The 22181-nt window shown below is 45.0% G+C and overlaps 1 protein-coding gene across 3 annotated transcripts in view; it reads left to right on the top strand.

Annotated features, from left to right (window-relative positions):
• Nucleotides 1–21618, top strand: part of ARHGEF26 (Rho guanine nucleotide exchange factor 26) — a 113290-nt gene extending 91672 nt beyond the window's left edge. For 2 of the 3 annotated variants that reach the window (XM_081087059.1, XM_081087060.1), the window contains exons 11-14: nt 6549–6758; nt 17063–17130; nt 18633–18737; nt 18962–21618. In XM_081087059.1, coding sequence (XP_080943185.1) covers nt 6549–6758; nt 17063–17130; nt 18633–18737; nt 18962–18969 — 391 coding nt within the window. In that variant the 3' untranslated portion in view covers nt 18970–21618. The remainder of the gene's footprint in view (nt 1–6548; nt 6759–17062; nt 17131–18632; nt 18738–18961) is intronic. The other variant, XM_081087058.1, reaches the window with a different exon arrangement.
• The last annotated feature ends 563 nt before the right edge of the window (nt 21619–22181 follow it).

The following is a 22181-nucleotide window of genomic DNA, read 5'->3' on the forward strand; positions in this document are numbered from 1 at the left end:
GTGCTTTGGAATAACTTTGTTACCCATGGAAGAAGCTGCCTGCTTGCTCTTCAGAGTTTAGTTCTCGTTATGCCAGGGAGAACGCTTCTGTGGGGTGCCAGCAGCCCCTCATACCTGTCCGCCTGCTCTTTGTCAAGGACCGTGGGTTCGGGGCATCCCGTGGGCAGCTGGGAAGGTCCCAGGCTGTGGAACCTGAAGATCAGTGGTGACAGGAGTCGGCGCTTCTGTTGGTCCTGTTGTGGGCCATTGGCCATCCTTTTTGGTGACAGTGAGTAACAGCCGATCCTTATCTTACCAATGAATGTGATCCTCATCTCCACCATTCGTTATCTTCTTGACAATGAACCAGGAAGCATGTGGCATGTTTGTTAGTCTTCAGAATTATTTTGAGGAGCTGGGCAAGTAAGGCTGCTTGAAATCAGCTTCTAGATAAATATCCTGTCTTGTTTTGCTGGTTGGAGCACTTGGCAAATTATTAATTTCTCAACAGAAGTATTTATGGTAGCTCTAATTATACCTTTTCCAAGTTTAATAGCTAACATTTACTGGCTGTGAGCCAGGCATGATTATAAGATTTTTACATGCAATAAGATAAAGAATCTTCACAACAACCCAAAGAGATAGGTGTTATTATCAACATCCCCATTTTACAGATGAGAAAACTGAAAACAGAGAGGATCAGACCACGGAGTGAGTGATAGAAGTGGGATTTTTACAGACATTCCAAATCAAGTCTGTACTCTGAACTGTTATGCTATAGTTATTACTTTAACATTGTATATTATTTCCACCAAAAATTTGTGTAATCAAACACCACCCTTTAAAATTGAAATTAACATCAGTCATTCAAAAAAGTGTTTTGATCTCTTAACTCAAAATAAGTTTTTGTGTAGTCCAATATTCTCCAACCCAGAAATGTTGAACTAGAGTATTTTTATTCCCGTTAAGCACAAGATCAAATATGAGGATTTAGAAGTCATGTTTTTAGAGAAGAGAAACAAGCTGAATTCCGCAGAGGAAGAAATATCACACATGCCTTGAAGGGAAGTAGGAAGACTGGCCTTTGATCCTTATAAAACCCCATGTGCTTCCTGAATCAGTGCGCTGGGAGAAGGGCAGAGCTGTTATAAATCCCCGAGAGAAAAGCCAGAGGGCCTAGGAGAGGACCTTGGAGAATGACCCCAAGGAAGGATGACTTGGAAATGTCACAGAGGCCTCAGAAGAGGAAGATGGAATTTCAGGAGGTCACAGGTGCTCAACATCATCAGATAGTGTAGATGTCAAGAATGGTGGTGAAACCCAGGTCATTGGATTCGGTGGGTGTTGTTGGGCCACACTGACCTTGGGGGGCAATTTCACTGGCATGTACGCCCAGGGGCTGAGACAGTGAAGATGCAGGCGGCTGCTCACTGAGGGGACCTTTGTCTCAACACCAGCAGATTCAAGTAAAAGTTTTTTTATGACAAGGAAGCCATGGGAATGTTTGATAGAAAGCCTGTGTAAAGGAAGCTGCTGAATAGGTAAAAAATAATCACTACTGCTGGCCAGCAGGGATCAGTGGTTGAGTGTCAACCCGTGAACCAGGAGATCACGGTTTGATTCCAAGTCAGGGCACATGCCTGGGTGTGGGGCGTGCAGGAGGCAACCGAAACATCTCTCATCATTGATATTTCTCTTTTTCTCCTCTCCCTTCCTCTCTGAAATCAATAAAAAATGCTTATTTTTAAAGTCACTACTTGGCTATGTATGCAGAAAACAGTGTTTTGTTTTGGATAATTGTTGATATCATCTTTTCCTTTAAATTTTATAAAAGGGTTGAAAAGCGATACACCTCACCGTGATCAGTGGCTTTCTTAAACCGAGGATTATGGAGCACTTTTACCCTTCTGTCCCATATACATTTCTGTAAAGGCTAGAATGATCTATAACTAGCATATATTTATTATTTTTAAATTAGGACAACATTGAAAACTGCATAAACATGTATTTTAAAACACTAAAACTACATGTTTAGGTGTTTTATAAAAGGAAGAATTGGCGGTGGTGGTGGTACTGGTTTGCTTTTCACCTGTCAGATTTTGGTTATACAATAAAGTTGCGGAACAGTGCCAAAGGAATGTGAGACAAGTCACAGTTAGGGCTGACAGCAGGAGGTTGCAGTCTACCCTCCCCTCATGTCCCCACTCCCATCTTTCCTTGCATATTCCTGGCTGTGTCTTGGTCAACTAACCTATTTCCCATTCTCGGTCATCCCCATTATGTGCTTACGATGTTGGCTAATGCGTGTTAAGGTGGAAACTCCCCCTGAGGTGTTTGCATGTCTGAAAGCACCTCCCTGATCGAAGGCAGGCCCAGATGGGTCCGAGCCCCACAGGAGGAGCCTGTTCTGTCCCACGTCTTCTTTATGACGTTTATGGACCCAAATCTGGGTCCAAGGAAATATCTTGGTTTACGGAGTGAGATTGGGATCCAGACTTTTATATTTTCCAGACATTTCCTCCAGATGTCCTGATTATTTGTTGACTAACCCATCAATTCCTCCGGATTTGAAATGCCACCTATGTCATGTACTAAATTCCCAGGTGGGAGCACATGGTTCTGTTTTGCTCATGCCCAGTCCCAGTCTTTGAATTACAGTAGCTTTACAACCTGTTTTTACTATGTCGTAAGGCTCATTCTTATCAGGAAGACTTGATACCTGTATAATGCCAATCTTATTTTTTCAGGCCGTTTTCTGAAGTACAGTAGTTGAAGGCTGTCTTTATATAGCAGGAACTGGTTAAGTTTAATCCTAAATATTTTATGTGTCTTGTGACAATTACAAGGGTGCTTCTTCTGTTATATTTTCGGAGTGTCATTTATGTATAGAAGAGCCTATTTTTTAACCCAACGATTTTACTGAATTTCATATGCAGATAATCAGTTGTTTGTACGGGGGAACAATGCCATTGTCCAATAGTCGCTTAAGCTGTACCCATTGGCATCCACAGACACCTGGAGTGATGGTAGTCTTCCACATCTATGCATTTGTTATTTTTAAATTTAGTTGTACCTTGAATTGTGAAATACTTCAGACGAACAGGAAATTGTCAAATACTAACATACCTATCATTTATATTTGACAGATACTAACTTCTTTTCGTATTTATCAGATCTCTGCTTTTTAAACAAAAACCTGGTATAGTACCACAGGTAAACCTGAAATCCCTTTACCATGATTCCATCTCCTTCCTCCCTCTTCCCCGAGTAACTCCTGTCCTGAGGCTGGGGCTATCATCCTATACTCCCTGTTGTGTGTGTGTATGTGTGTGTGTGTGTGTATATGTGTGTGTATATATGTGTATGTATATGTGTGTATGTGTATATATATGTGTGTGTATGTATGTGTATATATGTGTGTGTATGTAGTTTTAGTGTTTTAAAATACATGTTTATGCAGTTTTCAATGTTGTCCTAATTCAAAAGTAATAAATATATCCCCGTTATAGATCATCCTAGCCTTTATAGAAATGTATATGGGACAGAAGAATAAAAGTGCTCCATAATCCTCGGTTTAAGAAAGCCACTGTTCACTGTGAGGTGTATCACTTTTCAACCAGTGCTGTTAGGTGGAATTCAGTAGAACCGAAAACTATCTGATCTGCTTAACAAAAGAAGGCCTTCCCGAGGGAAGCCTAATTAGGGTATGTATTTACCACCATATCCTGTTCTGTACGGATAGTTCTTTATCTTGTTAAAAAAAAAAAAAAAAGACAAGGAAGGGTTGTCAACAAAGGTTGCTGGACTTGAAGCGGGTTTTAACCGGGAAACCCATCATTGTTTATGCCACAGAGCAACAGACTTATATAGACTTGATCACTGCACCTGATAGAGCCCTGGCTTGCACAAAGCAGCCAGCCTTGATGAGCAGCTGGTAAACTTGGAGCACGTATAGGACAATGAGAGGAAGTCTACATATAAACTTCTCCCTGCGAGGGAAGGTGGTTTTTCCATTTGCCTTTTTCTGAGCAATTTAACTTCCTAATTCATGGTCCAAATTGTTTCAGAGACTATGTAAACCATATGTTTGCTAAGCGCTGGAGACAAACATGGGGAAGTCTCATTAGCAGCAGCTTCCCTCCGGAAAGGGGCTTCTTCCCCAGCCCAGCTTAGCCTGCTTTCTACTTACTGGACAGGAGCGAGGAAGCTGAGGAGGGAATCGGGTCGGAAATAGCTGCCTCTGGCTATATTCCACCCCCCGCCACCCCCCACCCCCTTCCTTCTGCTTAAGCACGTAGTCTAACACATATGTTATCCTCTGTATCAGCACGAGAGCAATAGTGGGTGCTGACTGACATGAGGAGGAGGCAGTTCAGTATTTAGCAGGTCTGGAGAGGGGAAATGCAGTTACTTTGAACCTTTAGGAGATTAAGTGCATGTGTGTGAGGGAGCATGAGCAGTGACCGGGCTAGCAAGAGTGAGATGCTTTTCCATATTTGTTTTATTGGGTTTGAATAATCGCTGACAAGGATAAAGAAGTTACTACTGTTAAATGAAAGCAAGTTCTTTTTATATTAAATTTATTAAAAGAGTAGTGAAGTTGTAAATGGTATTTATTATGAGACGATGAAGTTTACAGGTCTAGATAAAATGATGTTATTGGATGATTGCTATTGAATCAAATTTTTTTTTTAAAAAAGGCAAACATTTCCTGCTTCCTATTTTGGACTCAAAAGTCAAAACAGTGGGATAGTTCCTTATAAGGCCCCTTCAGTGACACAGATGTGTAGAAACTGTCACCTGGAGGTGAACTCTCAAAGCTATGAATAAAGTGGCGTAGCTCATCACCCAGTCTGGATATTTGAGAGAACAACAGGCATACACTGGGTCAGCGGTCACCCTCGCTCTTAATGGTCTTGAGGTTCTTATCGCTGAAGAGAACAATTAAAAACATTCTATTATAATTTATCTCCTTCTTCTGTCTCTAATTACCCTCAAAGACAAAGATTCAAAGCACCCATGAAACACAATAGCTACTATTGTTTGTATTTGGGCAAACACTGGGGAAATTAGAAACTCTGAAACTTAAGAGACACACAAAAAAAATAAAAAGATTTAGGTAGTTTATTCGTATTAGTTTACATTAGTTTCCTGTAAACTCTTGGTCTTGGTTTCTAGTGGGGACTACCCAACAGGTAAAACCACTTCATGCTAAAGACTTTTTGGAATGTGAGTCATCTTGAATGACTGCTTTATAGCATGCACATTTCTTTGCCTCCTATTTCTGTGGAAATGCAAAGACTGTCTGTTCAGTGTCATTGTATAAGGCACTACCTAAACACCCAGGCACACAGCATTGGGGTGGTTGGAGTTTTCTGTCTGCAGCAAATTATTTTAACTGGAAATCGAGTGCCTTTGACTAACGGGGGTAGTATTTTTAACTTGTGAGTTGGACCCAGAGTAACTAGGAGTTGCAGAGAGAGGGCCATAACCAGGAAGCCTTCCTCATCTTGGTGTTTCTCTTGTTGAGGTTTTGCTTTTGCTTGTGTGTTTGTTTTATCTTGAGTCCTGGGCTGTTAAATCCATGTCCGAGATATCTGGACACACATTATAAACTTTTTCTGCTCTTCCAAAAACTGACTGCTTTGTTCCTGGTAAACATGGTCTTTTAAACACACAATCTTAGTTGTTTGTAAAGTGTATCATCTCTTTCCTCCTTTTATAAAAATGGTGAGCTTTGATAAGCCTCATTGTGGTATGACCAGTACTGTTGTATATTATGAGTATGGCTTTGCGCGTCTGCAGGCAGTTAGTTCCGGGGGAGCTTTGGGGGTGATCTTGCCGTGTGAGCTTTCAGTTAATACAGATTATTACCCTAGCAACAAAAGACTTGTTAGAGGACAGTATTTCGCTTTGATATATAATAACTGTATTTGCTGTCTTTTGAGGGAACACTCTATCACGCTAAATTTTAGAAAAGATATAGCTTTTCAAGGAGAGTACAGGGGAGTAGTTGATAGGCAGCTGTCCAGCACTGAATAAAAGAAATTCTGAGAAATCTTGAGCAAATGGCTTGTTCTGGAATTCCTAGTATAGGAATTTTTCTTTTCTTTTAATTTCCCTGAGTTCATACATTTGTGTTTATTATTAAGTAAGGAAGCCGTTTGACATTGTTCCTAGACTATACTTAAATGTATTGCATAGTTATCAATTTATTCAACAGATATTTACTGAGCTCTCCCATGTTCAACTGCAAAGGTACATAGTCACAGTAGAGGGAAAGCTGTATCTAAGCTGGGTCGGGGTTTTCAAGGAGATGAGGGCGTATGCAGGGGGTGATTATAACTAGCCACCAAGAAATCCAAGCATGAACCAGAAGACATGAAGGGTTTAAGGATGGGAGCAAGGTGGTAGCATCAGTGGCTTTTAGAAACTGGTAGGTTGAAGAATTGTTGGGCTTTATTAGAAGAAGAGAGACAGGCAGTGGTGATGAGAGTCCTGTTTGACATCCGGATTACAGGTGACAGTCTCATCCACTATTGACATGTTCTTTTCCCTTTTCCTTACAGTGAAGAAAGTTACAACGTCAACGATTATTCCTTAAGAGATCAGCTATTGGTGGAATCTTGTGACAATGAAGAGCTTACTTCGTCACCAGGGAAGAACAGTTCCACAATGCTTTATTCAAGACAGAACTCTGCCAGTCACCTCTTCACTCTGACGGTCCTTAGTAACCATGCGAATGAGAAAGTGGAAATGCTGCTAGGAGCTGAGACACAGTGAGTAGGGGTGGGGAGAGGGTTTCAGAGCAGCTGGTATCAGTCTTCCCTGCCTCATGGCCCTGGGACTTCCTGGAAATAGGGAGGGGACTTGAGTGGGTGTGGTGATTGCTGGGCTGTGCAGGGGACCAGCAGGAGACACCTTCCCAAAGCTGAGGAAGGCGATTCTTCAGCTCAAAGACAGTGCAAGACCTCCTTTGGGCGCCCCTCTCCTAAGCAGAGAGTGTAATATGTCTGAGCTTTGGATTTTATAAGACTTGAAGGAGCCCTAACTGGTTTGGCTCAGTGGATAGAATGTCAGCCTGCGGACTGAGGGGTCCCAGGTTCGATTCTGGTCAAGGGCATGTACCTTGGTTGCAGGCACATCCCCAGTAGGGAGTGTGCAGGAGGCAGCTGATCAATGTTTCTCTCTCATTGATGTTTCTAACTCTCTATCCCTCTCCCTTCCTCCCTGTAAAAAATCAATAAAAATAGATTTTAAAAAAAAAAAGGACTTGAAGGATAAAAACGTCTTACACGCTTTGGAGGTTAGTGCGTATCCAGATGTTCTGGAGCATTCTCAGAAACTGGAGACTTCCTTTCATCACTTGCAGTTAGTAATGGCGAAAGTGTGTTGGTTTTGCTTTGTGTCTCCCTTTCCTCTGTGTTTATAAGGAGTGTTTGTTTTTTATCCAGGCCTGGCCAACATAGCAGAGCTCTTCCCAGCTGTCTCCTTTGTAATGTATGCCATCTCCACCACTGTTTCTGAGATTCCTGGAGGAGAGTAGGAAGTAAACCGATGAGCGCAGTTCTTTTTGCACCGAGGCCAGATCCTTTCCTGGGACATTCCGTAGCGTTAGTCACCCCACCTGCCTTTTGATTGTACCCCGGGCTGAATGGATATTCCTTTCCTCAGTGCGAAATATTCTCAGAAGATCTGGTTATGTCACCAGTAAACTCATGCGTATGACTCATATTTGTAGTTCTTTAATTAATAGAAAAGAACATTCCAGAAAGGGCATGGGGCAGACGTCTCCTTGGGTACAAAGGGAGTGACTCCCTCACTCTCTCCCACCAGGAACTCAATTACAGTTCAAAAGTAAATAACTAGACAAAGACTTTTAAGCTCACGGATGTGGTGTTGAAGGAAAATATATTACAGCCATATGCACTTTCCTTTAAAAACAGAAGGCTGTTTAAAAGTCTAGCAAATTGACCCTGGTGGCTCCGTTCGTTGAAGCATCGTCTGTATACCAAAAGGTTGAGGGGTTCGATTCCAGGTCAGGGCACATACCTAGGTTGCAGGTTCAATCCCTGGTAACCAGTCGATGTTTCTCTCTCACATCTATGTTTCTCCTTTTCTCCCTTCCTCTCTCTCTCAAATCAATAAACATATCCTTGAGTGAGGAATTTTAAAAAAATCTGGTAAGTTGGTATATGCCATAATTGGAAATTGCAGGTCATCTCTGGGTTACTTGGTTTTGAGCAACCAAAGTTTGGGTCTATATATCATGTTTTCTTTGCTTCTAAGATTTGCACAATGTATAGGAGTGTATACATTTTTCATGTTTTGCCTCTTTTGTACATGGTTAATATAGTTCATTAGCAATCCAGTTGAGAAAAGAAGGTTTTCACCACCGCACTGGCCTTGAGTAATTGTAGAACCCAGGCAAGTCACATGTATCCTTTGGCTACTAATTCTTCAATTTGAAAAAGAATAGGGTTCATCCCTAAATATTTACCTTCTTTGAAAATCTGTTCTTTGCAGAGGCCACCTGGGGGAATATGAAATGTAGAGTTAGCTGTAGGAGGGGTGCAGCTGTTTGGCACAAAGACAGTTCAACAATCATGACAGTGACATTGAGGAAGAACAGGTCGATAGCTCTGATTACATGAAGAATGCAGAAAAGCTCACTGAAGGGAATGGGGCACACCCTTGGTGAGCATCTGGGCTGTGCCAGGCACTGAGCCAGCTCTAGAACAGGAAGAAGGGGCCCATAGCTGTTTCCAGAGAAAGGGAGAACCTCAGAGCTGAAGGGGCATCTAAGTCAGGTGACAGTGCCAGTTCCCCAGGATCAATATTATGTCTGTTCTGGCCAACTGAAGAATACTACCCACTTGGAATCTCAAAAGTATCTTGTTTAGACAATAAAATATGTGATGACCCTAATTACAAGTCCGTAGTCCAACTCCCTTTTCCCCCTAAAAGTAAAACGAGACTCACAGAGGTGAAGTGATTTGCCTGCAGGAAGTGAGTTATTGCCAAAGCTGGGACTAGACCCTGACTTGCCTCAATGCAGAATTACTCCTAGTAGCAGTTTTCCCTTTAGTTTTCTCAATGAGAAAACTGTGGCTTGCGAGCCTCATGCGGCTCTTTGGCCCCTTGAGTGTGGCTCTTCCACAAAATACCACGTGTGGGCGCGCATGTACAGTGCAATTGAAACTTCGTGGCCCATGCGCAGAAGTAGGTGTTTTGTGGGAGAGCCACACTCAAGGGGCCAAAGAGCCGCATGTCGCTCGCGAGCCGCAGTTTGCTGACCACTGCTCTACGAAGACACCTCTCAGGGCTGCTCGTGGTGGTGATGTCCCCCAGAATTCTGGCTGCTTGCTGTCTGTACCACTCTTGATAATTCATTTTTCTCCTTAGCTTTTTTTAAAATATATTTTTATAGATTTCAGAGAGAAGGGGACAAGGAGAGAAAGATAGAAACATCAGTGAGGAAAGGGAATCATTGGTCGGCTGCCTCCTACTGGGGATGGAGCCCGCAACTCCGGCATGTGCCCGGACTGGGCACCTAATCGTGACCTGTTGGTTCCTAGGTTGACACTCAGCCACCGGGCCACACGCAGTGACTGGGTGCCTTTGTTCTCTGTCTTGCCTATATTCCGCCCCTAAATCTCTCTTTGCTATTCCAGCTGACCTTCTTGAGAGCATAGTCTTCATTTCCCCCCGTGAATTCAGCACTTTTATTGGGCACCTACATCCTTTCAAGAGCTACTCTGAGTGCTGGGATGTAGCCGTGAACAGTAGAGACCAGACCCCTGCCCTTTGGGCTTCTGTTCATGTGAGCAGCTTACCTCTGCGTTCTTCCCGCCCTCAAGGAGGGTGACTGGATGGCAGTGAACTTTGGCCAGTCAGCTTGGGCAAATGGCCTATGATGAGCTGGGGCAGTGGGCAAGTATTTCTTCTTGATCCACTTGAAAGTCAATGTAAATGCAGTGAGGACCGCAAAGCCAGGCGATGGAATTTGGAGTGAATGTTGAGTGCTGGGTCATGTACTCTAAGTTAGATGGTGGAGGAAGACTTTTCTGAGGTGACATTTGAACTGAGAGCCCTAAGTGACAAGAAGTTACCCATAGGAAAATGCAGAGCCAGAATGTTGTAGGCAAAGGAAACGGCGAGTGCAAAACCCCTAAGGAAACGAGTTTGATGTTGTCAAACTTGGCTTGAACATAGTGAATGTAGGTAAATAAGAATAAACCAGGGAGCGGGTGGGTGGCTAAGAGGCCAGCGGAGGCCAGGGCATTTCGGAGCAGAGCTATTCCAGGGCCTTCTGTGGACTTTAATCTCCAAACATTACCAACCTGGCATGAGGGTAGGGGTTTAAAATGTATAGTATTTTGACATTTCTGCAGCATCAAAGCATGCAATTATTTTAACAGTAATTCATTTTTATTGGATTTCTGAAAACACTTGGTTCACAATGGATTGGGTGGTGAGGATCGTTTCTTTACCACGGATATTTTGAGAAGCACTAATCTGGAACCTCATAAGTCATGGTTGGGGGATCCCTGGAAGACTGGAGGGGAGGTAGAAATTCCCATGGGGAGAGCAACTCGGGCCATGTTGGAGGGGTCAGGGGGCTTCGGGGTGGTGCCCTGGGCCATGGTGTATGAAGGGAGAAGGAAATACTACATTTAGGAGACAGAGACAACAGGACTGACTCACGATGAGTTTGGTAGCACTGCGTGAAAGAGAGGGGTCAATGATGCTTTGGATTTTTGGTACTTCATACGGAGTTACCCCTTAACCGTCTTCTATATGGCTTCCTCTGCCTCCCTGCTGAGGCCGTCCCATCCAAAATTAGCCATGGCTTCCTAGTTACCACAACCAGTCAGTCCTCTTCTTTCTTTACCACAAGGCCATTTAATGTTGACCATCAGACTGAGGCTAACTCCTTTTGGAGATGCTTTCTCAAAGAATCTCTTAGTTTTATGTCCATGTTTAACCATCCCTCTTCGCTTTCCCTTCAGAAATGCAACCTGTCTGAAGCCAGGCATCACCCCTGCCCACCGCTTACTCAGTTACTCAGTCTGGAGACTTGGTGTCATTTCTGATGCTCCCAGTCTGCACAGACCCATCACCGGCCAGCCCTTCCTGTACTAAAGTCTACTGCAGCCTTCCGCGTGTTTCCACTCCACTCCCTCCTCCTAGAACACCCCCTACGCCACTTGTCTTTTGAACCACCTAACTATCTTCTCTCTAATCATTCTGCATGGCGTTACGACTAAATTCCACACCCAGCTCTGGTTTTGTCCTTGTCTCACTTTATACCTAGCAAGCTCCCACTAAATATTTTTGGAATTGACCCACAATGAATATAATTAGCTTTTCTTTATCCAAAGGAAGGCAGCGTAGTAGCCACATGGAGGGAGATACTGCCTCTCTCCCAGTCTCTGTTCAGGGTTCTCTTTTTGGTGCTGGAGCAAATTTTCTCTAAATTCCATGTGTTTACAACATTTGCTCATTAAGGCGTTGATTAAATTTTTTTTTAGGATGTACATCTAGGCCATGTATACTGCTATATCTGTTTGCCTGTTAAAGATCTTAAGTCATTGTCTTGTTAATGAGACAGGAGTCTGTGAAAATTACAAAAGCTCACCCTTTATGAAAGGACAAAGGAAGAATGTTTTACTACTGTCCTCTCTTTTCCCTCTGGGCCTTTCCAGAGGAATGTGGGAGCCGAAGAGCCCCCTTTGTCTGCCTTTATTCAAATGAAGCCCAGACAGCTGCTGCTGGCACAGACCAGGGGCCGAGGCAAGTGGCGTTCTGGCATCTTTTGTCCCCAGTGGAATTTGGATGGCATCTGGATCTAGTGTACATCGTGATGGGATGCCAGGAGATACTCAGCGGTGGGCACAAACTTTCTTCACCCATTATTTTTAGCGATAAGATGTAATCACCTGACACGGTAATCAAAGATCCTTCTCAGCATTTCTCTCTCGCAAGAACTGGGAGCCTAATGGATGGGGTTGGTCCTGTCAGCTGTGCAGACAGCCAACTCCTGGGCCTGCCGACAAAGGCGCATGGATTGCCCGGAGTCTTTTGTGCTCTTCCTGCTTATGTTAATGATTTAATTAACAACAGAAAGTAAATGGTACGGGATAAAACTGTAAATAGTATGTTTGACAGACTCTTACACACCCTTTAGGGAAAATCCACAATATAGAGATGACAATGGACATGGAAAAAAATACATTTATTATAGGTCGAAGTATTTTCTCCGTGTTGAATCTTGAATCCGTGTCCAGTAATGATCTTTTACTTGTACATTGTCCGTCAAAATTCATTATCATTTGTGGATCCTCATTACTGACCCAGTGAAGGAGGAGGGCAGGTGATAGTACGGATCTTTCGTTACCCAGGAAACAATTGACCCACTGCAGGTGAACTCCTGGATGCTGGAATAGACTAGGTCTCATGAGCTATTAGATATGACAAGAAATAATTACACTCTCGTGCATGTCACAGAGCCTAAATTCTAGCACTCTTAGTGGGCTCGGGGAATGATTTTGCTCCGGCTCTAGTCCAGCTTCATTGGCTTTGTCAAACAGCATCATGACATCATTTTTCTTCTTACCCTGTGAGTTTTCTTTCATGGAACACTTGATTGAGCTCAGCTAGTTGAATTGAGTGTCAGAGTGAACAAAAACAGCATCTCCACTGTCTTACTTGTATGGTTATGCAAGCTTGGAAGACTGTTAACCAAAGGCTGTGGGTATATACGAATTTCAAAAGGCACCACAGGTAAATGTCTAGGCTGTGAGAAGGAACCCCAAAGGTATCCGGTCAAATGCCATTCTAAGAAGGATAAAAGGAAGGTGAGGCAGCAGCTGGGGTCTCAGCCTCTATGGAAAGGTCAGGAGGACCAGGTCGGGGGTCAGGTCCTTGGTGGCCTTCCATTCCGTTCAGCCTCATCCTCAGCCTCGCCTCTTCGTTTCAAAGCCGACTCTGCACTTTCTCAGTACTTATCTGCCTTTTCTAGCCGATGCCTGGAATTCAGGGAAAGTCCAGCTTTGCACACAGTATCTTCGAACTGTGTGCAACTAAGCTTTAATCGACTGTGTTTTCAATGAATGATATGCGAGCAAACTCCTGCGCAGGGAACAGTACTTGCATCATTCATGCCTTGCACTGAGAATGTGGGGGTTTTGAAAGGATGGCATGGGCAGATGTTTGTGTTAAAGGCGTCTCTTCTCAACTCGATCCTCTCCCTCTCCCCGGTCCATGTGTGCTGTGCAAAGCGCTCTGCCCAGGCCCATGGCTCTGCGTTGGGTTTGTTTTCTGCTCCGTCTGCTCCACGCTGAGGCCTGTGAAGAGCAGGAGAGCTGTTTACTCGCTTGGCGGCCTCAGCCTAGCCCAGACCCTGGCACAGGCGGGCGCTCAGTGAATGTGGAAGAAAGGAGTGGTCGGAGAGCCTCAGAGGTTGATACGCCCAGGTCCCCAGGAGGGCAGCCCTGTTTATTCTCTCACTTTGTTTGGGCCAAGGGAAAAGTCTAGGAACTAGGTGTGGGGGGGGGTGGGGGGGGCCCTGTGACTTCATGTTGACTGGTTCATATTGTCCCCCGAGAAAAGAGCTGTCTGGAGTGAGCCCCGGACTTGATATCTGCATTTCCTAATGGGTATGTCTGGGCCTAGTTTGTCTTGTTCTTAGACTCCCGTCTTTTATGGAGCGCCTCCTCCCTGTGTGAGAGGAGCTGTGCCCTCTGCTAGCTGACCGAGGGGGTGGGGGGGTGGGGGGGGCGCTCCTTGGCAGGGCTCCTGGAGGCCCTGGGGGAAGTCGTGGGGTTCTGACAGCATCTACTCCATTGAAGCCATTTCAAGAAGAGCCCCTTTCAGCCAGGGCAACAAGGAGTGTCTTGTTCTGTCCTCCGGAGTCCCGCGAGGGCCGCCGTGTCTGAGCGGTGCATTAGCATCAGGCAGCATGCCACAGGAGGGAAGGGTTTCATCGGGGCCCCTGGGAACTGGCCGCAGGGGGAGGCCGGCGGAAAGCGGCCACTCGCTGCCAGGGCAGTGCCGTGCCAGGGAAACCTGACGTGGAGGATGCAGCCGGCAGCAAGGGCCGTGGTGCGGGCCGCGGCGAGCCACAGGGGAGCCTGGCTTGTGGATGTGGCACGGAGAGCAGGCAGATGGGTCATTTTAGGTTTCTCTTGGGAGCAGCCCTTCTACCCGTAAGATGCTTTGTTTTGAGTTTCCTTTGTACTTTGCAAATTCCAGTTGAGCCCGAGGGTAAAAAAAAACAACAACAAAAAGAGATGGTACCCCACAAAGAGATGATATCACAGACTGAAGTGTTTGCTTGGGGTTATTTTTAAGGAAATGATGCTTTCGTGTTCCTGAGAAAACCATCCTGAAGCCCTTTGAATGCTTTTAAAAGCCAGACAGCATGGGGAGGTGCTGTTTAAATTGTGTATATTACTCCTGACTCTCCAGCCCCACAGAGCCCCGTCTCCTCCTCCTCCTCTAAAGAAGCCTGTCTTTCGCACACTGCTGTGCCCATGCTTCCCACCTTCTCTCATTACGCCGTGAGCACCCACGAGGGAACCCCAGCTCGTGGACCCCAGACCACCTGGCTTTACCTTCTGACTGCACTGCTTGAATTGTTTGTGTGTGTGTGTGTGTGTGTGTGTGTGTGTGTGTGTTGTTTTGTTTTTAAATATATTTTTATTGATTTCAGATAGGAAGGGAGAGAGAGAAACATCAATAATGAGAGAGAATCATTGATCGGCTGCCTCCTGCACGCCGCCCCCCAACTGGGGTTCGAGCCCGCAACCCGGGCATGTGCCCAGACCAGGAAGTGAACTGTGACCTCCTGGTTCATAGGTCAACGCTCAACCACTGAGCCATGCTGGCCTGACCACTTGGCTGTTTTACTGTGAGCAGGCACTTCACACTCCAAACTTCAGCTTTGTCCTCTGGGAACACGGAAATAATCATGCCAGTATTTTCTTCCAAGATTTTTGATAAGACTAGATTAGATGGTACTCGCAAAATGCAAAACGTCCTCTACCTGTCACGTAAATAAACCTGTTTAGAACAAGGCCCGGTTCCTACCCTTCTGGGGTGTATGGCCTGGTGAGAGAAACAGGTGAGTCGGTAAATGTTGGGGGATCGGTGTGGGATGAGTGACCCATGATTTCATGGGTCAGCAGGTGTTTGCCGAGTCCCTGCTGTGTGCCAGGCCGTGAGCCGTATAGATACGGTGCCTGCTTTCACGAGGCTTACAGTGGACCAGGAGCGTGCAGAGGGGAGTGTGGGAACAGGACCGCCAGACTGGGATGGGGACAAAGCATGGGTGCACGCATCAGAGCAAGCTGCCTGGGAGAGGCGAGGCTTGTGTTTTCCGTGTGGAGTGGGTGTGTGGAACAAAAGAAGTCAGACACAAAAGGGGACACAACATGGGATTCCATTTTCTTACAGAACGGGATAGGCAACACTCGTCTATGTTGGTGGCAGCCAGAACCGGGGTTACATTTCCGGGAGGCCATTGCTTGGAAAGGGGTAAAAGGGAAGCTCCTGGCGTGTGTCTCCGGACCTGGTGGCATGTGTACGTGGGTAAACCTAAGGAAACTCACAGAGCTACTTACACGTAAGATCAGTGCAGGCTTTTATTTTACATACGTTCTTCAATCTAACATTTTTAAGTAGCGATTATGAGGGGGTGTAGCTCAGTAACACAGCAGGAAGGTTGTATTTGAGAGTGAACAGAGCCAGTAGGAAAGGTGTGGAACAGCATGACGTGTTCTAGCACTGGACATCGGCTGCTCTGGATGGAGGGTGGATACACGTGGGGGTGAAGAGGGGGTGGCAGAGCCCGGCCAGTGTGGCTCAGTGGTTGAGCATTGACCTATGAACCAGGAGGTCACGGTTCGATTCCCGGTCAGGGCACATGCCCGGGTTGCGGGCTCCATCCCCAGTGGTGGGCGTGCAGGAGACAGCTGATCAGTGATTCTCATCATGGATGTTTCTATCGCTCCCTCTCCCTTCCTCTCTGAAATCAATAAAAATCTATTTAAAAAAAAAAAAAGATGGGGTGTTAGTGAGAAAGAAGCATCTTTTAGGTCCAAGCTATTATGGGAGGAAAAACGTTGATTTTCAAGTACTGGACATGAAGAAGGGAAGAAGGTAGAGTGGCCCTAGTAGAAATTGACCTTGGTTGGAATCTCGGATGTTAGAACTTAGTATCCTCATCTTTCTCACCGGCTTTTGGGAGGACTGTATGATATAATGGATGGATGTCAAGTGCTGCGTCTGCCACGTCGTATGGACTTAATGCTTCTTAAGAGATTTCAAAGTTGTGTATGGGTGTGTGGCTCATTTCATTGCAATCCCAATATTTGGCTTTTCCAGGCCATAAACTGTATTATGGAGTAGTGCTTGCTTATATGAAACTTTTGATCCTTTCATTAAATAATTGTTTCATGTAAATATAGCTTAATGTTGAAGAAAAAGTCTTGGTTGTTTTGTGCCTTGAATTATTTTTGGCTGTACTCATTAAGCCGTATTAATAAGCATTTGAGCACAGTCTAAAAAAGGTAAAAATTTCTATTTCAATAGAGTTCATATTTGGCAATATTGGTTGAAGAGGGAACAAAGCAGCTTTAAATATGTCACGTTTCTCCTCTTTTCCGAAATGGTTTGAGTATGGGGGAAAGGGAGGGGAGGGCATGGAGGGAGACTGCCTTAGTGGGATGTTTCTTCTTTTTTAAGGAAATTTACTTTTTTGAAATGTTTAACTTCAGATTATGCGTTACTGAACATGCTTTTGTGCTTGCAATGTGTAAGTGTAGTCAGCTCTTTATGAAAGGTTAAACTGTCAAGTGAGAAGTTCCACTTCACCAATAGCTAGCCAAGTTCATTCAGAATAGTTTAAGTGTCCCAGATGACCATTTAAAACCCCTTACCTTTGTTGTGAAGGTCAGCCCCAGACCTCTCTAGGTCATCTCTCCCCTGTTTGGGAAGTGGCTTTGCATTCTAGGACATGCTTCGTTCTCTGTAAACACCCTGCATCTCTCAAGGGGCTCTGCCCTGTGTGTTTGTTTAGGAGTGAGCGAGCCCGCTGGATAACCGCCCTGGGACACAGCAGCGGGAAGCAGCCTCCTGACCGAACCTGTAAGTAACTCCTGGGCTGTCTGCTCGGAAAGGCTGACCGTGGAGGGGCTCTGCCCCCTGCTGGACGCTGGGGTATTAACGCTCCCTCCAGGTTTCTTTCCTTCCTGCTGCCTGTCCTACATCAGAACTAGGAGATCCCTGCTTTGGAGGTCCAGGGCTCTGAGTTCAAATCCAAGGTGCAGTTGTTCTTTGTTGTATAAATGCGGTACATTGTGGCATATCCACCCCGAGCCAGTTTGACCTTCTGCAGTTGGGGGCTTCATGATATATACACTGAGTGGCCAGATTATTAAGACCACCCCATCAGCACTTCATTGACACTTCCAAAAATACTGAATATTGAAAACTTCCTAAGCAAATACTCTCAAGGTTTTATTATTATTATTATTGTTATTTGCATAACTAATTAACTTCATTGTACTGATGGGGTGTTCATAATAATCTGGCCGGCCATAAAATCTGGCCACTCAGTGTACAGTACTGGGTTATTGGGAAGAAGGAGTTTAATAATATCCATTGAAAGCCCTGCTTAGACTTGTGAAAGTAAAGCTCTTACATTTCTAGCTGTGGTTCAGGGTCACTGGCTGCATGTTTAAGCCATACTGACTGTCTAAATCTAAGCTGAAATGTATTTTTAACCGTAAAGAAAATGGCTTTACCCTTCCTTTTGACCTTTTTTTTTTTTAAATTGAAGTGATAATAGTTACAAAATGTATTTCATTCTTCTAGAGAACTAGGAACCAATGCGGTCCAGGGTGCTGTATTAGCGCCTTCACGCTGATGTTATGCTCCTCCTGATGGTTCTAGCTGGAAGGTCAAACCCAGAGGATAAAGGGCAACGAAACTGTTTGTCCTGGAACACTCAGAAGTCACAGCTTTAAGCGTAGAGCCAAAGCTAAAGTGATGGATTGGAATAAAAGTTCATAGACTCAAGTTCTGTATTAAAAAAACAAATTAAGTAAGAAGTCTTGCCCGTCAGTACCCAGTCACTGAAGTTAATGGCTTTATTACGATTTAGCATAATGGGGAAACTCACAAAGTTTTCTAACTTTTGGTTGGAGATCTTTTTATTTCTAACCCTCTTTGGCAGCTTCCATGTGCTGCTGCTGATGGGAAGGCACCTTGGATGAGAGCCTGGAGGCCTGGATGTGTTGTGGATTTCATCATCAGCTGCATGTCCTTGGCACGTTACCTGACCTTTCTTGTCTAAGTTTCCCCAGTGCGTATGGCTGTGTTCTGCTCTGTTATGTGATGTGACTAATGGCTCCTTCTCAAGGCTGTTCTTGAGGGGATTCCTACATCATAAGAGGCCTCTCTCGACTCTGAGCTTCTGAAGTTATAAAGCTCTTAGCCCAGTATTTTCTGCTTCTTCATAGAAGCCTCAGTTGTTTCTATCAACGCCGGCCCCGAGTTGCACAGAGAGGCTGAGAACACCATTGATTTGTGCCTGTTCTGTTTTTCCTCTGCTGCTGGAAGCTCAGTATGTCCCCTTTCCTCCCTAGCACTGACCCAGGTAGAAATCATTAGATCGTTTACCGCCAAGCAGCCAGACGAACTCTCCCTGCAGGTGGCCGACGTGGTCCTCATTTATCAACGTGTCAGCGACGGTGAGTGCAAGCGTTCTCACGGGCGGGCCAGCGTTCAGGGTGTGAGGAACCGAGGAGGCTGCTTTTTGTTGTTCATGTGCACATTCCACATCCCTTCGGTTTTCTCATGTGCACCAGCCTCTCCTCTTTCTACACTTTATGGCTCTTACCTGTTTTTGAAAAGGGATGCAGTCATGTGGTTTGTTACTCGAAAGGAGCTATGAAAAGTTTTCCTTCCTTCCCAGTGACCTAGCTCTCATCTCCGGACAATCATCTTTTCCTGCTGCCCCTACCCAAAGCGCCCTCCTCCCCAGCTCAGCCCAAACTCACAGACTGTCGCAGCTGCTCACTTCGGAGCCTCTGGTCATGTCACTCATTCTCCCTTGAAGCCATCCCCTCTGTTCCACCTCCCTCCCCACCTCCCATCATCTGCGGTACCCAGCCTCCCTCCTTGTCGGAGCCGAGCACAGTGAAAATACCTCCAGACACGCGTTGCTTCATGAGGACTCTGTTCTTCTCTGCAGGCTGGTACGAAGGGGAGAGACTGCGAGATGGAGAAAGGGGCTGGTTTCCGATGGAATGTGCCAAGGAGATAACGTGTCAAGCCACAATCGATAAGAATGTGGAGAGAATGGGACGTTTGCTAGGACTGGAGACCAACGTGTAGCCTCTCTGGTGGCCTTTTGCGACTGCAAGATTTGCACTGCATCGTGGTGGGTGGGATGGTCCTGGGCTGGTGTTCTTCTGAGTTTTTACTGAAGAGTCTTCCGGCTGATTTGATTAAAAGGAGGAAAACATTTGCCTTTAAGCTTGCCAGGTGGTTTTGCTCTCTCAGGAGAATGGCTAGTTCGCAAAGCTGGGTGTGTGCACAACGATCCTGTTGCAAACCTCTAGGCCAGGGGTCCTCAAACTACGGCCCGCGGGCCACATGCAAATACAAATACTGTATTTGTTCCCGTTTTGTTTTTTACTTCAAAATAAGACATGTGCAGTGTGCATAGGAATTTGTTCATAGTTTTTTTTTTTTTAAACTATAGTCCGGCCCTCCAACGGTCTGAGGGACAGTGAACTGGCCCCTGTTTAAAAAGTTTGAGGACCCCTGCTAGGTAAACAGAGTAGCTGGGCAGGCAGTCCACATGCGGGATGCAGGGGCCTGGACTCCTCCCAGTTGCACTGCGTCTGGGAATGAAACGTGTACATACGATGCTGTATCCTGATTCTCTAGCCTCACTTAACCAAGAATGGGCTCTCGCCGTGTAAGCATCTCCTTTATGTGGTTTTCCCAGCATTAGCAGGAGTCTCTGTCTTGAAGGAATGCTCAGTTTTATGTATACTTTTCCTGCTCTGACATTTTAGGTCTGATTAGAATGCTGTGTGGCTTTCGAAAGAAACTGACAGAGTTCTGAAGGTGAGCAAAGTTTTTTTAAACCCTTTCCAGGGAAAGGGAAATTGACACTTGAATTGTGGCCACCTCTCTCCTGGTCAGCAGGGAAGGAAGGAGGCCTTACTTATTTTTTAAAAAATATATCCATCGTACCCAATATTGGCCTAAGACAAGTATAGCCTAATAACACTACGCTACTTTAACAGCACAAAATTTAGATGGTTCGCATATGTGAGAAAAGCTTAAATATAGGACAGTAATCCCAACTGAGCTGATACACAGACATGAGGCTGCTTCGCCTTCAGTAATGCAAGGTTTCTGACTGTTTCTCCTCCCACTCATTTCCAAATAGGAAATGGGCTGACACACTTTAACACTCCCAAGGAAGATCAGATTTGGCCTTAAAAGGGACCGAGAAACCAGCATGGTACTGAACTGAAACATAAGTTTGCCTTTCATGGGGGAACCGATTTTCTCTGCACGAAGGCCTCCCTGGCTGGGTTTGGAGCCTCTCTTTACTGCAGGTGTCTGCAGAACTTTACTTCTTCCACTCGTGCAAGGAGAGAGGAGATATTTTAGAAGTGTGTTTCAGACACAGGGCGTGAGGTTGGGAAGATTGACAGGGGAGAGCTGATCTGTACCACCAGCTATGTTCGCACTCTGCTCCATTCTCTTCCACCAACGGGTAAAACCTGGCAAAGGATGCATTGTTCAAGGCCTCAGATCTCTGTGTGACATGCCCAGCTGCTGCCTGCCAACCAGTTACCCAAATTGGCAGTAAAGTTGAAAATAGTGCAGGAGGTAAGTACACTTGGCTCTCGTGCCCTGAGTCCTGCCACCTCAGCCGTGAGCCAGGGAGGAGCACCCTGGACCTTCTTGCCCTGATGGCTCCCCTTTCCCTGTGCATACATTTCTGGGAATAAAACACATGCCAGGCCCAGAGTTCCTTGAGGTCAGGAAGTCACAGCAGGAGGCCACAGCAAGAGATGTTGGGGACTGAGAAAAAAAGAAATCTGTCTCCTTCCTCGTTAACGTCAGAGACTTTTTGAAGGAGAGGGGAACAAGTTGTAATCTAATCTAACCTGATGTTTTCATGTAGGAAGGAAGGTCAATTTGTTGCTTCCACGGGGATCAATTTTGTGTTATTTTTGCTAATACCCAGACGCTAAAAAGCAACTAAACGAGTCCTGTGAGTTAATTTATAAGTAGAGATGTCAAACAGCTTTGGAAATATGTGCATCTTATAAGTCAAAGCCGTATTCAGCAGGCAGGTTAATACTGTTGTTAGGTATAGTGTTTTACAGGAGGTATTTAACACATTCACAACGTGTGTCGTTTTTATGTGACACAGTGCTGTTTGCCAGCCTAGTTCGGGTTCTAGAATAGCTTCTCTGAATTGCACAATTTCATTCACCGACCTGTGGAGAACAAAAATACTCATTTTTGTCCCAATGAATTGAGACTGCTTGTACACTTTTGACGAAACATGTGAATTGATAAAGATTTTGTATATACGTGTTCATTTGTCCTGGTGTGATTTAATTTACTGTAGATATATTCATTTAAGTAAATAGTTTGCTGAATTCTTGGCCAAATCTGAGTTCTACGAAAAAGATATCAAAGGGAACAGGTGTGTCCTTGGTTTCTTGCAGCTGCCCCAGAAGGCTGGAGCATTTTTAAGAGCTGGGCCATACTGTTTCTTCTCATGGTGTCCACAAAACTGCATGACTGACTAGCTTCTATTAAATAGTTCACAGTCCCCTAACCGCTATTGACCCCTGGAGTATATCTTATTCATTTTGGCCACCTAGTATCTAAACCTTTGTGCTTGTGAAATTTTACTACCTTGTGAATCTTGGTAGAAGGCAAAGAATGAATTATTCTATAGCAGTGGTTCTCAGCCTTCTGGCCCTTTAAATACAGTTCCTCATGTTGTGACCCAACCATAAAATTATATTCGTTGCTACTTCATAACTGTAATGTTGCTACTGTTATGAATCGTAATGTAAATATCTGATATGCAGGATGGTCTTAGGCGATCCCTGTGAAAGGGTCATTTGACCGCCAAAGGGGTTGCGACC

Source organism: Myotis nattereri (genome assembly GCF_964212035.1).
Source record: "Myotis nattereri genome assembly, chromosome: 3".
Classification (NCBI taxonomy): domain Eukaryota; kingdom Metazoa; phylum Chordata; class Mammalia; order Chiroptera; family Vespertilionidae; genus Myotis; species Myotis nattereri.